This window comes from Misgurnus anguillicaudatus, chromosome 12, assembly GCF_027580225.2.
Source record: "Misgurnus anguillicaudatus chromosome 12, ASM2758022v2, whole genome shotgun sequence".
In the NCBI taxonomy this organism is placed as follows: Eukaryota; Metazoa; Chordata; class Actinopteri; order Cypriniformes; family Cobitidae; genus Misgurnus; species Misgurnus anguillicaudatus.
In genome coordinates, this window is record NC_073348.2 from 31,869,188 (window position 1) to 31,887,324 (window position 18,137).

Genomic DNA, 18,137 nt, shown 5'->3' on the forward strand with positions numbered 1-18,137 from the left:
TGGGCCAACATTTATAAAGAATGCTTTCAGCACCATTTCCTCAACATTTTTCTTTCTTAAAGTACAACCTCTGATTGGGTCACACAAATCCTTAGTGTGTGACATTTTCACAGTTTAAAGTTTTAGGTGAAAACTTAAGTTTTAATAATATTAATATAAAGAAAGTTATATGTTCATATGTATGCATATTGTCATTCAGGAAGTCAAAAATGCAACTCAACAATTGAATATTTGATCAAATTGAATTGAATATCTTTATTTCACCAAAGCATTTACTTGGTCACAAATTGTATTGCTATAGTAAACAATGAATTAAACTGATAATTAATTGTATTCATATTTAAATGTACAGTATTATACACTGAGGATAGACAGAGCCTGACCAATAAAGTGCATTCAAACTATTCAAAACCTTATGCATTCAAACAACACACACTTTATAAAGAGATTAATAAATGCTTAATATATGCAAAAGAAGCATGTATGCTATAATATATGCTAACAAGTATGTATGTAACCAGAACCCCATCATCAAGTAGTAGTCAGTCGACTCTCAACTGAGCCGTGCCTTTCATGATTGATTGACTGATGATAACAATGTCAACACTACAAATGCTAATGTCCCTTTAGCCCCACAGTTCATATGTGTATGGTTTAAATAACCATTGAGGGCTCCAATGGTAGTGAAGTGTTATTGAACGAAAGACTGGAAGATTCCTGTGCCAATTGTAGGATGGATGTTAAAATATCAGAATAATCTCCACCATCAAACAGCTCCTCCTCCAATCCTACATCTTGGTCCAGGGTTCTCTGCCTTATATCTGCACAAAAAATGCATTGAATTAAGAGAGATATAAAGTAAATAAGACTAATATTACAGGGATACTCCAACCAAATATCAAAATTACCCAATGATTTACTCCCTCTGTGAAGGATGGATGCTCTTTTATAGGCTTCAAAGTCTGAAGTTGTTCTTTAATCCCTGTTTTTTACCGTTATAAACTAGGACATTTACTAAAATAACTCCAAATTTGTTAGTCTGAAAGATGATGGACATATGTATCTCGGATTGCTTGAGGATGAGTTAATCATCTGGTAATTTTGATATTTGGCTGGAGTATCGCTTTAAGTGGGTGCAGGTATGTTGGGTAGACAGAGTTAATGTGGTTTTGTATTTATGTGCAGGTGAAAGTGTGTTTTAGTGTTGGAGGGAAGCGTGGGTGTATGTGTGCACCTTTGTCGGCCTCACTCTGGGCTTGCTGTTTCCTCTCTGTTTCTGAGTCTTTAACTGCAGAGATGTGGCATCCAGGACTGAGGATCTGCCATTAAACAGGAAACCAAACACATGAGTAAAACTCAAACAAGAACATACAAACACTCTCAGGATGTTAAATATGTGAGTGTTTGTGTAATCCAGGCTGAAGTCTTAATTATAAGATTTAATATAAAAATTTTTGATACCTTACTCCAGGATTCCCCAAATCCCACCCTGGAGGGCCGAAGCACCGCAGCAGCTCCAACCCTAATCAAACTTACCCACCTGTGATTTTTTAGTGATCATGAAGACCTTTATTAGCTTGCTCATGTGTGATTTGGGGAACCCTGCCTTACTCAGTCAATATTAACTTTTTCCCCGCCAATGACGAGTTTTTATGGCAATCCGTATTTCCGCTATCATCCACCAGGTGGTGCTATTACCCAACTTGTAAAACCCGAAAGCATCCCCTAATCCCTCGTTCAGACAGCCAGCGACGTTATTGCTGTGTGTCGCCCGTCTCTTTCAATGAGGCGTGTTTAAATCTGGTTGTCATAAACAAATGAGTACCAGCCACTCCAGTAACTGACGAGAGAAGGATGACGTGAACTCTACTTCTTCGTTCTTATTGGTAGTCGCTCCCGAAATTCGCTCAACATTTGCATAAAGTTAAACTTTTCTTAACTTTCTCGCGTCGCTAGACACGCCCATACGGTCGTCAACGGTCACTTTCGCTCGTGTCGCCGGAAGTCGCCAGGTTTCCATTCAAATGAATGAGATCGCATCGCTCTGCTACTGCTGGTCGCTGGCTGTCTGAATGGGGCGTAAGGCCAGACAGTAAAAAAACTCTTTGTATGCTTTGATCATCGCTCTGAATCGGATCTCTAACTGTGCATTCAGACCGCCACCGGCGAGAGCGTCAAAGTGGCCGGAAGTTGTTTATTTTCAATGAGAGCCGGCGGCGAGCTCAGGCGAGCAGCGGCGCGGCGCGTCATGTACAGCGTGAGCGTCGAGGAGAGTTGAAATCAGCTCAACTTTATGGTAATGAGATATGATGCGGTTCGGCGGCAACCAATCGGAAGGCGGAAATGTTCACCGGCAACCAATCGGAAGGCGGAAACCTCCGCCTGAGAGGAGTTCAGAGAATGCATTCGAGCGTCAGAGCGTCCATTACAACTTTTCTTTAGCGTCGTTGTCAGGGCAGCCAGAGCTTTTATTGACGCTCTCGCCGGTGGCGGTCTGAATGCACAGTAACAAAAGTCCTTCACAAATATGCAATTATCTTAATTATCTAACAATATTTTAATGCTGATAAAAGAGAACAAATGAAGATAGGATAAAGTTTCTTTGTTTGAAAGCAGAGGGTCTGTTCTTTCATTTGATATATATTTTATGTTTATATATTTAAAGAATAACATTTTCTGGAAGGCATGAAACTTTTGTGAAAATCATAAAAAAATGATGGCACTGGTTGGCAACCTTAAAAAAAAGGAGTTAAAGGAATATTCCATTTCATGCTGTGTTCACACCAGCCATGGAAGATGCACTGTCATTTATGAGCAACTTGTTTTAAAAGTCATACCTTGCTGAAATTGTCCAGTTCTGGGAAGGGTTGAGGGTAGGAGTGTATTGCTGCCAAACTAGAGTCAATCAGAGCCAGTGGATCATACACATCATTTCTGTTTGCAGATAAAAAAAAGGGGAGAGAAATGTGTATGGTTATTGACAACACAATAAAAACAAAACAATATATCAGTCAATCTTTTTTTTAATAAAAATACACTCTTACCTCTCCAACACCACATCCTTAGGCTGCTGTGGATCGAGTTCATCCAGGAAAGACAAAGCCAGATCCATGGAGGGCAGAGCAGATGAGTCAGGTGATAAAAATGTGGAGAGAGTCGTAGGAAGTTCTGGGATTTCTCTAAAACACAAAGTTCAAATGAAACAGGAGTGGGAATTTTTGAGCAACTCTCATTTCCCTTGCAGTGTTTACTGGTAAACTTTCTTGTTTACTTGTTTTTATTTGTAAAACCTTAAATAAACATAACTATACAAATTATTACACACATTCATTTTATATGTTGAAGACAACACTGCCAACATCTTACGTGTGTGGCTCAGGAGTGGGATCCAGCAGATGGGTGATGTCAGAGATGACCGTACCATGTGTGTATACATCAGCAGGTGACACATCCAGCTTTCACGGAAACCCAAAATGAGAAGTTTCAATATGATATCAAATTAAATATTTTATTTTGATGATATATGACTAACCAGCATTGCTATGAGGACATCTCATAATGTAAATGCAATATAGAGATGTATAATACAAATGTTGTTCCATGAATTGAACAAATGTTTGTACCTCATGAAAGGCGGACGAGTTATTTGTGGATTTCACGCTAAGTGAGCGGCTGTATTTTGGTGCGGACTGATGTTCTTCAGAACTGTCGATCATGGGGCTGTTAGGGTGGAGAAACAAAGTGTGACAGATTACAGAAGAGATAAAAGATGATTTAAACACTATTTTAAACTAACTAGTATGAATTAAACTTACAGCCGCCGTTTGCAACCTTTGATCCTATTTGACTGGACACTGTTGATGATGAACCTTATAATCTGAAAATAAAATATCAGGATTTTTGTGACCACCACCAAAGATAAATACGTTGGCATATGTGACCCTGTCTGTGAAATCCAAGTCAAGGTCTGAGATTATGAGCATTAAAGTTTGTTTTCTTTTATGTTTATTTCAATCTTTGACATGACTATACTCATGTCAATATATTACAGATATCAAGGTTTATTTTCACAAAATGTTTTACAAAAAAAAAAAAGACTTTAGGTGGGTTTTCACTGGCAGGGTCACATATAAGCACACCCGTTTCTACTTTAAAGGAGACATATCATGAAAATCTGACTTTTTTCATGTTTAAGTGCTATAATTGGGTCCCCAGTGCTTCTATCAACCTAGAAAATGTGAAAAAGATCAACCCAGTAACTTAGTTTTGCTAAACCATTCTCTGCAAGCATGTGAAAAAATAGGTCATTGAAATTTGGCTCCCCTTGTGATGTCAGAAGGGGATACTACCACCCTTTGATCTGCACTATCCAACCACAGCACTGCCATTTAGTGAAGAGATCCGCTCATTTGCATTTGAATGGACACACCCAAAAATTCACCAGTGTTGGGGGTAACGCATTACAAGTAACGTGCATTACGTAATAATATTACTTTTCTAACGAGTAAAACATTACTTTTTAAATGTACACATTCATATTTTAGTTACTTTTTTAAAAAAGTAATGCAAGTTACTTTTTTAGTTTAATTAATTTGATAAAAAAATTACTAAGTAACGCAATTAGTTACTTTTTTGGGGAGTAACTTAATATTGAAATGCATTACTTTTAAAAGTAACTTTCCCCAACACTGTTGCTCACATCTATAAAGTGGCAACACTGAAAAAAATGATTCATTGAATTTTATCAATTTTTTTAAGGTAAGTGGTTGCAATCAATTTATTTAAGCTACATTTAAACAAAAGTTTTATATGTTATTTTACTTTAATAATCTTTTTTGTTTAAATGTAGCTTAAATAAACTGATGGCAACCACCCACCTCAAAAAAATTGATCAAATTCAATGAATCATTTTTTTCAGTGAATTTTACATACTATAATACATTATCTATATAATATTTTGAGCTTGAACTTCACATACGTACACTGGGGACACCAAAGATTTATTTTAGATCTTAAAAAGTATTGTGAAATGTCTCCTTTAAAGGTATTGCGGGCTTTTTCCGTGTGGATCATCAAGACTATTGGTCCTCCTAGTTGTCAATCAGGAGTGTTGCGCAATTGCATTTTTTTAAAAAGTGGAAAAGGCGGTTCTTTCTAAAATTCGAGAAAATCCTCCGCTACACCTTTAAGATAACTTGTAAAGTGTCTTTTATTTACCTTGCGTATTACTTTGTGTTGCTGTTGATATTTCTGCCTTAAAGAGTCCAACTCTCTCCACAAGCTTTCGTTATCCCTTTAGTAACAAAGAAAACACTTATCAGAAACTGGCCACTATCTACATACAGGAATGAATCAAGTTTTATATTATAATAAAATAGTGATGCTTTGAAAACTGACAGTTTGGTTAAACTGATTCACTCTTTTGTCAGTTAACTCTCCGTTGACACAGATGGATTGTTTATCTGTCACTGAAAAAGGCTCACCTGCACAAAGCCATGAGTTTGAGGTCTGAGGAGTCTTGCCAGCCTTTGACATGACTAACCTGTACGAGCACCTGAGACACCTGCCCTCCATCTTCATTTCCTCTGCTAACTGAAACCTAGTTGTGAAGACACATATACAGTGTACCTTATAATCAGGGTTCCCACACCTTAGTTAACTTCAAATTCAAGGACCTTTCAAGGACTAAATGTGGGGACACATTTCAAGTGAGAGCAAGGTTACATCGTGTTACCTTTTATGATATACTGTTACAGTTCCCTTTCAAGGGAACTTGCGCTGCGTCACAGCGGTGACACTTTGGGGACGCCTCCAGGGGTAAGTGCGTCTGAATGTGTACATCAAAATCAACCAATGGTGAGGCTTAACGACAAAGACGATGACGTGGGAGCCAGGAAGTATCGATATCTGAAATATTGCTAAATACGGCGTTACAGGGACGAAGGAAGTATGGCAAGGGAGACGCAGCGTCTCTCGTTCCCTTCTCAGGGAACAACAGTTACATACGTAACCCGAGACGTTTTCATGCGTCAAACACAACTGTGCAAAAAAGCATTTTTGTATGAATCAACATTCGCATACAGAAGATATAAGCATTTAAAGCGAACAGTTTAGAACGTGTGGTGAAAAAGTCTAGAACTTTAATGATATTATCTTACACTACACAGGGAATAATATGGACCTTTTCCAGAAAACTTCAAGATTCAAGCACTTTCAATGATCTGTATCTATGTATGTATATTTTCAAAAACTTCCCAGGGCCTTGAGTCCCCCCCAGATTCACAAACTTTCAAGGACCTGTAGGAACCCTGTATAATGCACATACATTTCATCAGACAGCTCAACATCAGAGACCAAAAATAGGGCCAGTGGCTGTTTTTAAGTGCAGATATCACTGTTGCTATGCCTGGCAACCACAAGATAAAGTCTCTCATCACCTTCCTGCGGATGAGGCCCAACAGATGAGGCTGGGCTTTCCGGAAGTACTCATGCTGAAACTCGGCACAATCCACCTGCTCAGCTTTGGGTAAGCCAGCATCCATTTGCACCACCTTGTGGAAGCCATCTAAAACACAGTGGAAATGAGGCTAGTTATATATCATTTATACCTTATACATATATACACAACATGATTATATAGGAGGACTGGCCTGAACACCTACACATGTTGAGCTGGCGCACAAAGCTGGTCATGTTGCTGTGTTTGAAGTAAAGGGGTAGTACCTCCTTGCTGAACTGTTGCTCATCTTGGACAAGAAAACTACAGCCATCCTATCAGACAGGAAACAGGCGGATGTGGTTTGACTTAGATCACATTATAAATGTCAGTGGTAGGCCTACTTCTAAAGAACCGGCCTGGCCGGAAATAATATTCATGTACGCCCATGTTGGCACGTTTCTGTTATTCGATTTTTTTTCTCTTCAGTGTTTTTTTTTATATGTTCGTTTTATGCCTCTCATGTAATATTGCTAATGAAATTTATTAAAAATCACACATACTAAAATAAAAAAAGAATACTAAAAATATTATTAATATGTGCTGATGGGTGATAGATAGATAGATAGATAGATAGATAGATAGATAGATAGATAGATAGATAGATAGATAGATAGATAGATAGATAGATAGATTTATGATAAATTAATGTATTCCATAAAATGTCATAAAACTGGGGGTCCGAAAACATAAAATGTCATAAAACTGGGGGTCCGAAAACAGCTGATATGTGACCCTAAATGATCCGTCTGTCATGTGACGCACGAGCGGGAGCGCGCTGTTCTTTTCTAATAATATCGAGAACAGTGATTGGATGGACGATCCACCAATAGCGAGCTCCCTCCAGCCGCTTCAGTACAGTACACGTGGATTTGTTTTGTAAAGTGGGTCAGATAGCGCTCGTCCGTGCATTAAAAAAGTCTTATTATTGTAACAGCTAAAACCACCAAATTAAACACCTACCGAGCAATAATGATTACTCATTTGACATTCAGAACATTTCCCTTGCTTGCAACTTAGAAGAGACATAGACATGGGAAAATGTTTGTAAATACTATTGCTACACATTAATGATGTTACAAAAGCGCAAAAATTAGGGATATACTCACTTTGCTCCAGCAAATCAGGTGATTCGTTGAAGGAGCCTCGACAAGTGCCCAAAGTTTACTGACAAACGATGGCACAGTATGGGTTTGTTTCATCTCTGTTAAAAGAAGCCTGTTTTCTGTGAATGTGAAGCCGACTTCGTTACACTGCTCTAGTTCCCCGGGCTGTTATTTGAGGAGAACACAGAGTTCCAGTTTGATTTACACGTGAATATTCCTGCTTACACGCCCCCTTTATTCTTAAGCCACCAATCATGAGTTTGGCTTCCTATTATACGTAAGTGTCACTTGTGGGTTTTCTCTGGCATGTCTAACACAGTCACTTATTTTAGTTTGATAACCTTTTAATACATATTAATAATTGTAATATTATTGTGCTTATTTTGGTTGTAAAAGGAGAAAAATATGCTATAACTTGGGCATTGTTTTAGTAATCCATGCATGTTTTTCGTAATTGTATGCGCATCTGTAAATACCATTCCACAGAGTCTACATTAATTTCACTAGAACCAGAAATGGGTGGGTAATAAATGTATACCCTTTGCATTTTAAGAAACATGTCATATTGCATCCCTCAGAATATGTATATATTTATATATATTTTTTGTTACTTTTTGAAAGTTTATTTAAAGATTTTGTTTACATATAAAACTGTGCTTTTTTGACCTAAATTTGCGTTTTATGTACATTTATATTATTGTATTAAATCGCTTTTTTTGTTTTTCAAAAAAGAGGCTTTTATTTGTGACTAGTACGCAACTTCCGGTGTAAGCAACTAGCGTGATGACATACACTGCTGGCGGTATTACTAAATAGTAAGTTTTTTTATTGCTTGTGTGACTTGAAAAGTATTCTCTAACAAATACATTTAAGCTTGTTACTTGTTTTGTAGTATTACTTGTATTTTAACACGGCGTGACCATAAATGTATATTTTCTGCCTATTTCGGTGCAGCTAGCTAGAATATTCTAGTAGCGATAGTTGTGGGTGCCATGGCAACACAAACAGAGAGCAGATCGACACAGAGTTTCCTCAACACTTCTCGGCTATATTCACTGCTCTTCAAATATCATATATATATATATATATATTATATTCTGTCTTACACAGGGTCAAATAAGGAGGTGAATTATGGTTCAACTGCACGTCAAACGGGGAGAAGAGAGTCAGTTTCTCTTTCACACAACAGTGGATGTACAGATTCAAACTCTCACACAACAGGTCTCAGGCATCTATAATGGAAGGTTAAAAGTGGACAGGATCTGCTCTGGTAAGATGTTAAAGTGGCATGAAATAAAATGCATGAAATGTGTACAATTCACACTGTGTACACTCTATACTAATACATTACATGTACAAATTCATACGTTTACAATTTGAATCAGCACTTTAAATACCCTAAACACATACCACATACACTAAATATTTGTATATTTGTTAATATTGTTTACTGTCTGTTTTAATTTACTGTTTTACTTTTATATCAGTCTTGTGAAAAACATGCAAATGCTTTCAGTATAGAGTTATTTGTGTCTCTATAGAAATGTCAGAGTTGGCAGATCATGGCATCTCCCTTCCACCGAATATGCAAGGACTGACCGATGACCAGATCATTGAGCTGAAACTCCAGGATGAATGGCAGGAGCGCTGCATTCCCAGCGGTGGCGCTGAGTTTAGGAAAGACGAGATCGGACGGCGAAATGGGCATGGCAGGTTACATTTGAACATTTGGGAAAACTTTTCATTTGATTAATTTATGTTATAACTAAAGTCTACTTTGTTTTATTTAGCTCCAAATGAGAAGATGAAGGATGTTTTAAAGAAAACAATGGAGGAGGCCAAAGCTTTAATCTCAAAAGTATGTGTAATTTATAAGATATTTACATGGTCAAGTTTTTTTACTGATAAGTTATGTGGTGCTTGACATAGTTTCCTTCTCCCGAAGAAACAAATACAAGCAAATGTTTGCCTTACAATGGATATGGTCCAAGAGGCTTTGGACCAACTGCGAGGAGCCGTGATGATAGTTTACCCAATGGGACTGCCTCCACATGATCCAATAAGGATGGAGTTTGAAAATCAAGAGGATCTAGCTGGAACACAGGTCTCTGTGAACTTAATACATAATCATAAATGTCACGCAACCTGTGTTTTACATCATAACAATGTTGTTTTGTGCTACAACAATGATTTGATATATTACGAAAGGCTGACTGTATATAACACTGTTCTGATCTGTCTTACAGGCATCTTTACAAGTGATCCCAGATGAAGAGGCTCAACTGTGGTGGGCATCCAAAGAACTTCAAAAAGACAAGAAACTGCAGGATTATATTGGGAAAAATGAGAAGACTAAAATAGTGGTGAAAATTCAAAAAGTAGGCTTTTAATTTTTTTTGCTTATTTAGGCACTGCTGTAGAATTTGACTAATGCCCCTGCTTATAACCATCCAGAAACTCTATCGATTCCATTTAGGACTTCCCTTAGGATTTGCTGATCTGTCACTATTTAAAGACAACTGCGTGATTGTCTTCCAAAAAGGCAGAGTGACAGACATAAAAAAATACACCCCTGATTTTGATGTTTGTTCATTTCAGAGAGGTCAGGGGGCACCGGCACGAGAGCCGTTGGTGGGTGAAGATGAGCAAAAGAAGATGATGATGCACTATTACAGAAGACAGGAAGAACTCAAAGTGAGTTTTTTTATAGTCTTGTTAAGTTTCAACTACGGATGCATAACGATTAATCGCGATTAATCTATAGCAGAATAAAAGTTTTTGTTAACATCATATATGTGAACTGTGTATAATAATTCTGTATATATAAATGTGCACAGATGCATGTATAATTTTAAGAAAAAATATATATTTATATATTATGTATTTATATTTATATATAATATAAATGATACATAAATATACAAATGTATATACACGTAAACATTTCTTAAATATATATACATGCATGTGTGTTCATTTATCTATACAAAGTTGTTATACACAATTCACACACATATATGATGTAAACAAAACTTTTTATTCTGCTATAGATTAATCGCGATTAATCGTTATGCATCCCTTTTCAACTAATTTGTCATTGTCCTTACTAGTGCTGCCTCACGATTATTCGCTACTAATCGTTTGCAGAATAAAAGTTTTTGTTTATATAATATATGTGTGTGTGCTGTGTATAATAATTATGAGTATATAAATACACACACATACATGTATAATTTTAAGAGAAAAATAAATGTATATAATAAATATTTATATATAATATAAATTATATATAAACATGTATATACGCATACAAATGTTTCTTAAATATATAAAAGTGTGTGTGTGTGTGTGTGTGTTTGTGTGTGTACATATACATAATTATTATACACAGTACACACACATATATTATATAAACAAAAACTTTTATTCTGCAAACGATTAGTCGCGACTAATCGTGAGGCAGCACTAGTCCTTACCGTAATTAAATATTCCAGGTTCATACAAGTTAAGCTGAATTATTAGAAATTGTCAGCAAGTCACAGATACATTAAGGACTATTAGTCATAGCCATTTGTATGCAGTATAATGTCGTTTTTAAGTATGTGATAAAGCTGTTGATTTAGCTTCATGTGTATTGAACCCAGAATATACAAAAAGAGCACTTGTCATTGTCTGGTATGCTGTGTTTTTCATAGAAACTGGAAGAGGCAGATGACGACACATATCTACAGTCTGAATGGTCAGACAGACAGGCTTTAAAAAGACAATTCCAGGGACTCACGAATATCAAATGGGGTCCAAAATAAACAGACAGAGGATCTGTTACACAGCTGAATGTGCTCTTACTCTCCGTTTGGTATGTAGGAGATAACAATACTATGTAAAAATGGTGTACAACTTCCCAAATCTTTTCCACTATCTGTCAAATCTGGTGTAAATTCAGATTCACTTAGACTGTGCTGCTGTTTTAATGCAATTTGGTTGTTTTTCTCCAATGAACAAATCTTCCATTTAATGTGAATGTATTTTTATGTGCTAAGCAATATGTGAGTCATTCAGATTTGTCTGTTCTGATGCATTGGTAGTAGGATGCAACACCTTTCCTCTCTTTGTCTATGCCTCTGGCAGTTACTCAATCGTAACCTGATGCTGTTTAAAGGCAGGATATTGCCGTACGGCTTTCAGGATCACTGTGGCACCGCAGAGTTCATTTTGGGAGCGTTAAGAAAGAGAACTTTTATACCCTCAAGGTGCTTGAAAAGAAGTCGGAATATCAAGAGGTGTAACTTTTAAAGAAAAGAGTTTATAGGATAGTTGAGTGATATTGTGTAATAAATAAACACCTGTTTTTGTTCATTTTCAGTTCATTTACATCTTACATCTACAGTATACACGATGAAGAATCACCTTTTTGTTTTAAAGGGATAGTTTACCCAAAAGGGTGATTCTCACAAAATCCAGTGTCCATTCTCACGAAATCCGTGTTTAAGAATTTACTTGAAGACAATTTATTTTGCACACACAAGATTAAGGTCTGAACTTACTATAACCATTATTTTTAGAGGATTTAAAACATATTTCCTATAAAAAAAATTTTTTTTTTTTAGATTATCATTCTAAAAATTATCATTACCGCAACATGATATTACATTAAATCTATGCATTTACAAACGTATGTTTCAGTAATGAGAACTAAAAAGTTGTCTCGGTACTATAACACACAAAATTAAATTTTTTATCTGGAGAGAAAAAATAAGAACTGCTTACCTGGTAGCCATCTTGAGTGTCACAGTCAATTATGTCCCTTCCAACAATTTTTTTGAAAATATTAGTTCCTTAAGAGCTTAAATAATGATTGAAATTGTTGCGGAGGATGAGAAAATTTTTCTTGGACACATTTATATTCCTTATTATTGTCTCTACATTTACCAATGATCCCCAAATACCACATGTTTTTTTACTGTAAATGTTTATAGTATAGCATGCACTGAAGCTTTATATTATTTAGATTTTTTAATTATAAATATTTCCATGTCAAAGAACCCAAATCTAGTCACGGACACGTGACTAGAAAATGAAAATTTCCCCTTAAATGTGGAAAAAACAACAAAATTGGTTTGTATGATGTCATTTGAAATCATGTGCAAAATAGTACATGAAGAGATGTTTGTAACTGTATGCTTCTTATTTTGATACTCTTACTTTGCATTTACATTTTTACTTTAGTCTAATATCGCGAAAATCACCCAAAAATGATTTACTTACTCCTCATGTTGTTGTTAACCTGTATGGGTTCCTTTATTCTGCCGAACACAAAAGAATATATTTTGATAAATGATGGTAAGCACACAGTTGATGGTACCCATCGACTTTTATACTATATGTGTTTTCAACTATGGTAGTCAATAGGTACCAGCAACTGTGTGTCTAACACCATTTAGCAAATAATCGTCTTCAACAGAATAAAGAAACTCATACTGGCTTAGGTGCGTAAATGACAGAAGTTTTATTTTTGGGTGAACTATCCCTTTAACTATAACATTTACATGTAAAACTGATTTCACAGAAATTTCACAGACATTTGTTCAACATAATTTAATGTTTAATAAAAGCAATAATTTATAAAATACATTTTTCTTTACATAGCTTAACATTAATTTGAGTAAAAAACCCAATAGCTAACTTGTAGCAGAATTAAATAGTTTTGGACACTAAAGTCAGGCACTAAAACAGATCTAATATTGCTGCCCCTGTCCCAGATTAGAATTGAACCCCAGCTATTGCACATTCTGCTTAATAGATGGCAAGTATGAATGCAAGATGCATGTGTTTCCATTGAGGTATGCATTCATCCTGATCTCCTGAATTACAAGCTCACGTCGTTCAATCCTCTCCATCAGTTCTGCTGCCTCTGTAGTGTACGTCACATCCTCCCAACAGTACAACTTCCTGCCTATTTCTGTAAGGGTAGAGCTGTCCGTTGATGACTCTGACCCATTCTCTTCTTCATCATCAATATCCTGATTCATTGGTTCCTCTTCTTCTAGTTTAGCAGCTCTTCTCTTCTTACCGAGCATTCTAGGTTTATTAAAATGTCTGCTGCAGGTTATATGTGTTGAAACAGCTATTAGGATGATCAGAAGCCCAACACAAACACTTGAAGTGAAGAGTAGGCCTGCCATCTCTGGATGCTCTGCAAAAGCATTAAAAGAAACTTTAAAGAAATTAAATGAAAATTATAATTTACTAGTTCAGCAACCTTTTCCCTCATGTCCATTCCACAAAGATACAACACTAAGTTTGAAAAATGTTTAAAGCAGTGGTTCTCAAACCATTGTGACAGGAGGCCCAGTTTTATGACATTTTATAAATGTATAGGGAAATTCAACAGCCAGCTGGTTGTTATTGCAGATTCAGAATAAATTCCTACAGGGAGATCAAGAACCTGGAGCGGAGCATTATCCCGCTTACTGCATGGCTAGTTGTTATATGAGTAAATATATAGACACAAAATGTTATATATATATATATATATATATATATATATATATATATATATATATATATATATATATATATATATATATATATATATATATATATATATATATATATATATATATAATTTACCTGTAATGTAGCCATACGCCATTAAAGAATTGCTGACAATAATCCTGTTTTCTGGAAACTTTGAAGTTCTGACAACTGGGTGTTCCACTGTTAATAACAATGCAGAAAAATATGTAAACTGCTTGTTTACTATATAGATGTACTATTTTAAGTAAAATGTAGTGTAGTGTCACCTTCTTTGGTGCTCTGGTTAGTAACTGAGGTAGTTTGGAAACTGTTGGGATCAGCCTCCTTCAGTAAACTTTGTGGAACTGTTCATAAAAAAGCCAGTTAAGTTCTCAGTTAACAACAATTAAAGGGACACTCAACTTTTTTTTTGAAAATATGCTCATCTTCCAGCTCCCCCCGAGTTAAACATCTGATTTTTGCCGTTTTGGAATCCATCCAGCCGCTCCCCGGGTCCGGCGGCACCACCTTTAGCATAGCTTAGCATAATCCATTGAATCCGACCAGGCCACCAGCATCACGCCAAAAAATAACCAAAGAGTTTCGAGATAATTTTCCTATTTAAAACTTGACTCTTCTGTAGTTACATTGTGTACTAAGACCGACGGAAAATTAAAAGTTGCCATTTTCTAGGCAGATATGGCAAGGAACTCGCATTCTGGCGTAATAATCAAGGACTTTGCTGCCGTAACATGGCTGCAGGAGGCGCAATGATATTACGCAGCGCCCGAAAATAGTCCACTGCTATTGATAGTTACCAAGGGGACTATTTTTAGGCGCTGCGCAACATCACTGCGCCCTCTGCAGCCATGCCACGGCAGCAAAGTCCCCGACTATTACACCGAAATAAGAGTATAGTTCCCAGCCATATCTGCCCAGAAAAAATCTCAACCTTCAATCTTCCGTCGGTCCCAGTACACATAACTACAGAAGTGTCACGTTTTAAATAGGAAAAATATAGTAACTCTTTGATTATTTTTTGCGCAATCTTAATGGCCTAATTAGATTCAATGGAGTGTGCTAAGCTATGCTAAAAGTGGCACCGCCAGACCCGGAGATCGCCCGAATGGACTCCAAAACGGCAAAAACCAAACGTTTAACTCCAGGGGAGCTGAAAAATGAGCATATTTTCAAAAAAAGTGGAGTGTCCCTTTAACAACACAAACCAAAGTGTGGCAAGGCCGGCACCAATGGCCAGTATCTCTTTCGGGATCTTTCGATGCAAGGCTGATGAGTAATCTTGATTTTTCCTGTTAACCGCCCCCGTTGTGCCTTCCAATCAGTAAAAAAGCTTGGCATTCAACGCAATCACAGGAAGTTTTACAGGAAGCCCCTAAGGTCTAAAAATGCCAAGCTCATTCTGTTTGTATTCCCGACCACAGTTGTCTTCAATGTAATTTATGAGACAGGAAGAAAATATCTGGGTAAATCAACAATCCCGGATGAGGTAAAGGGCACATGTAAATCTTTTCCCACACTCAATAAATGCAAAACTAATTTAACATCTGCCATGCTGTGAAGCGGATACTGTAATTGGGTTTGGCTGGCAGGATTACATTACAGCTTTAACAAGAACAGATTCATTAATGGATGTCAAAGAATTCATACCACATGCATAGAGTACAGTAAGATACTTTTTTGTTCCAGGAGGGCAGGGGTCTTTGAAATGCTTCTCATCTATGGTAAACCAACACCTCTGTTTACCATAACAGAGGTTTGTCACCACATCCATGGCTCCATGAAAACGGCATTCTGTCACCACAAAAAAAATGAACAGCACATTCCCACTCAAATCCAATGAATATTATTATATATTCACTTAAATCCAAATACTCACCGAAGGGTGTTGGGGGTTCTCCTATCTTTGATGGGCAAGACTCTTCCTCCTCCATCAGTCTTCCGTACACAACAGAGTAGATATTAAGCAGTTTCGGATACTTGCAGTGGAGCAAAAGTCGATCGCCCTCACACGCTACTTTCTTCTTGTGTTCAGCTATAGGACAAATACTTTCATTGATGCAGAGAAGTAAATATTTGAAGAAAAAAATACATTTAGGCCTTAAAGGAGGAAATACGTACTAGGTTTGCACCTGTATAACACATGGAGGTATTTGGGGGTTCCAGGGCAAGGGTCTTGGCCGAAGACTTGATGATTAACCAGCATCTGGCAGTCTCTATGACCCTGACATTCGTGAATCACTTTCTATGAGAAGTATATAAACTGTGCATTATACAAAAGGCAGGGAAAATGTAATAGCCTTGTCCTGGTTTTGGAGAACACTATCTTTTTGGAGCCAAAAGTGAAAATGGTCAGCTGCCACAGAAGTCTAATCTTACAACAGACTCCTCTTAGGTCTGTTTTCTCAGAATTCAGTCTACTAAAAAATTGGATGTGTAAAGTATTTATTTTACATTAAAAGGTCTGTTTTGTTGGAATGGACACAGGCCTCACCTGCAGTGCTGTGGTGGCAGAACAGCTGTGATTACGCCATTGGCATGTAATTCCTGGCACAATCCCGGGAAGGGCTTCAGTCTGCCCATAAAACGCAGACTGAACAGTTATGGTTGAGTGTCGTGGGCACCTGAGGAGCAGAAGATCTCCATCACAGGCTTGTTCTGAATGACTGTTGAGGATCCTATACAGATAATCTGGTGGAAGGGGTTGAGGAGAATGAATTTATTAACTAAACGTAATAATTTATTAGTAAATTATGTGTTTTAATTAACAGTCATAGACATTTCAAAATGTATGAAGTTGTGATCCTGTATCTCAACTTGTAGGAATACATTAACAGTGCAGGTTGTGGGTTCGAGTCCCACACATACTGTTAAATGGACTGCAAATTGCTTAGAATAAAACATCTACCAAAAACATAAATGTAAAATGTACTAATTTTATATTTTTATTGTTTTTTTATTTTTGTTTTTTATGTCCATTAATAGAGGAGGGCAAAAATAAAAGTCACAAATAACAAAATAAAAGCATAAATTCCCATATGAAAAAAATAATTTAGTATACCTTAGTATTTACTATAAAGAACTGTAGTATACTTTAGTAGCCTATTTACTTTGGAAAGGTTTAAAAACACTATTGTATCTGTCTACTGTAGGAATTTGATTACATTTTAGGAATTTTAGTATTTTTTTATGTAATATACAGAAATAAAACCACGAAAGAATAAATTGTCATAAAATACATTTTAAACACAAAATCTGGATAGTGACTCACTTGAAAAGTCCGACAGTCCGTCCATTTTCTTAATGCACAGTAAGAGAAGGCTGTAAAGTATGTGAAAACACAATCCACTTGTGCGGCATCTGCTCGTGATCATCTTCAAAAAGTCGTATGGATTCAAGCGCGTGCACGAGACGCTGTCAGGAATCCCCGTTTCTCTCTCACCTGCCAGGGTTTCTCAACCAGCTAAAGTATCGTCCGCGTCTTTCCCATACGAGTCCTTCCAGACAGAAGTCGACTTGCACGAAATCGTGTTTTCTTTTTGAGAAGATAAAAGACGGAAGGGAAACATTTTAAAGCGCCGCGGTTACTCTGTAGCAGCCTAAAGAGAAATAATAAGTGCGCAACAAGTCAGATGTGGCCGAGACGAGCGACAAATCCATCGTTTATTATCTCGATGATGATGTTATGGTCCTTGGTGAAAGTATAGATCATAGAAGGAGCTGTCTTTTCACTCAGAAAGGAATTGTTGGCCGAGGATGTTTAAGAATAACTCTTTTAAAAGGGGCGTGGCTGTAAATGCCTCAAGTAGTCAACGGGTACAGTACTTTAACCAATCTGATCACAGCGCCTTTACATATTTAATAATTATATTTAATAAAATCATTAAACGAGATCTGAATCAAATACAGACTTTTAGACTACACTTTTTAAAACTTAAGTTTACAGAAGTTATAAAAGAACAGGGCTCCATCATAAGCTTATACTATGCAATGTGGCTATT

At 36.6% G+C, this 18,137-nt stretch overlaps 3 protein-coding genes across 5 annotated transcripts; 1 reads left to right on the forward strand and 2 right to left on the reverse strand.

Moving 5' to 3' along the window:
• Window positions 1–228: 228 nt before the first annotated feature.
• Window positions 229–7,811, reverse strand: LOC129446804 (heat shock factor protein 1). Its single transcript, XM_055208158.2, has 12 exons — window positions 7,606–7,811; window positions 6,663–6,771; window positions 6,438–6,565; window positions 5,484–5,599; window positions 5,218–5,293; window positions 3,816–3,877; window positions 3,624–3,720; window positions 3,367–3,455; window positions 3,045–3,179; window positions 2,838–2,934; window positions 1,235–1,319; window positions 229–821 (listed from the first exon to the last, which is right to left on the reverse strand). Exons 1-12 carry the CDS (start codon window positions 7,696–7,698, stop codon window positions 655–657), a joined length of 1,254 nt encoding a protein of 417 aa, XP_055064133.2. The 5' UTR covers window positions 7,699–7,811; the 3' UTR covers window positions 229–654.
• A 510-nt stretch (window positions 7,812–8,321) lies between these two features.
• Window positions 8,322–11,958, forward strand: cfap298 (cilia and flagella associated protein 298). 2 transcript variants are annotated; one of them, XR_008645276.2, is made up of 9 exons: window positions 8,335–8,417; window positions 8,713–8,872; window positions 9,144–9,311; window positions 9,393–9,460; window positions 9,548–9,706; window positions 9,849–9,980; window positions 10,201–10,296; window positions 11,298–11,458; window positions 11,731–11,958. XR_008645276.2 is itself a non-coding variant. In XM_055208160.2 (8 exons), the coding sequence occupies exons 2-8, from the start codon at window positions 8,734–8,736 to the stop codon at window positions 11,406–11,408; spliced, it is 873 nt and encodes a 290-aa protein (XP_055064135.2). In that variant the 5' UTR covers window positions 8,322–8,417; window positions 8,713–8,733; the 3' UTR covers window positions 11,409–11,958. The 2 variants fall into 2 exon arrangements, 1 of the variants encoding a protein (XP_055064135.2); XM_055208160.2 differs by having other exon boundaries at window positions 8,322–8,417; window positions 11,298–11,958.
• Window positions 11,959–13,182: 1,224 nt separating this feature from the next.
• Window positions 13,183–17,919, reverse strand: eva1c (eva-1 homolog C (C. elegans)). 2 transcript variants are annotated; one of them, XM_055208154.2, is made up of 8 exons: window positions 17,408–17,919; window positions 16,631–16,827; window positions 16,269–16,381; window positions 16,016–16,185; window positions 15,787–15,930; window positions 14,406–14,483; window positions 14,233–14,319; window positions 13,183–13,795 (listed from the first exon to the last, which is right to left on the reverse strand). In XM_055208154.2, the coding sequence occupies exons 1-8, from the start codon at window positions 17,508–17,510 to the stop codon at window positions 13,380–13,382; spliced, it is 1,308 nt and encodes a 435-aa protein (XP_055064129.2). In that variant the 5' UTR covers window positions 17,511–17,919; the 3' UTR covers window positions 13,183–13,379. The 2 variants fall into 2 exon arrangements, with proteins under 2 accessions (XP_055064129.2, XP_055064130.2); XM_055208155.2 differs by having other exon boundaries at window positions 16,016–16,171; window positions 16,258–16,381; window positions 17,408–17,918.
• Window positions 17,920–18,137: the final 218 nt, after the last annotated feature.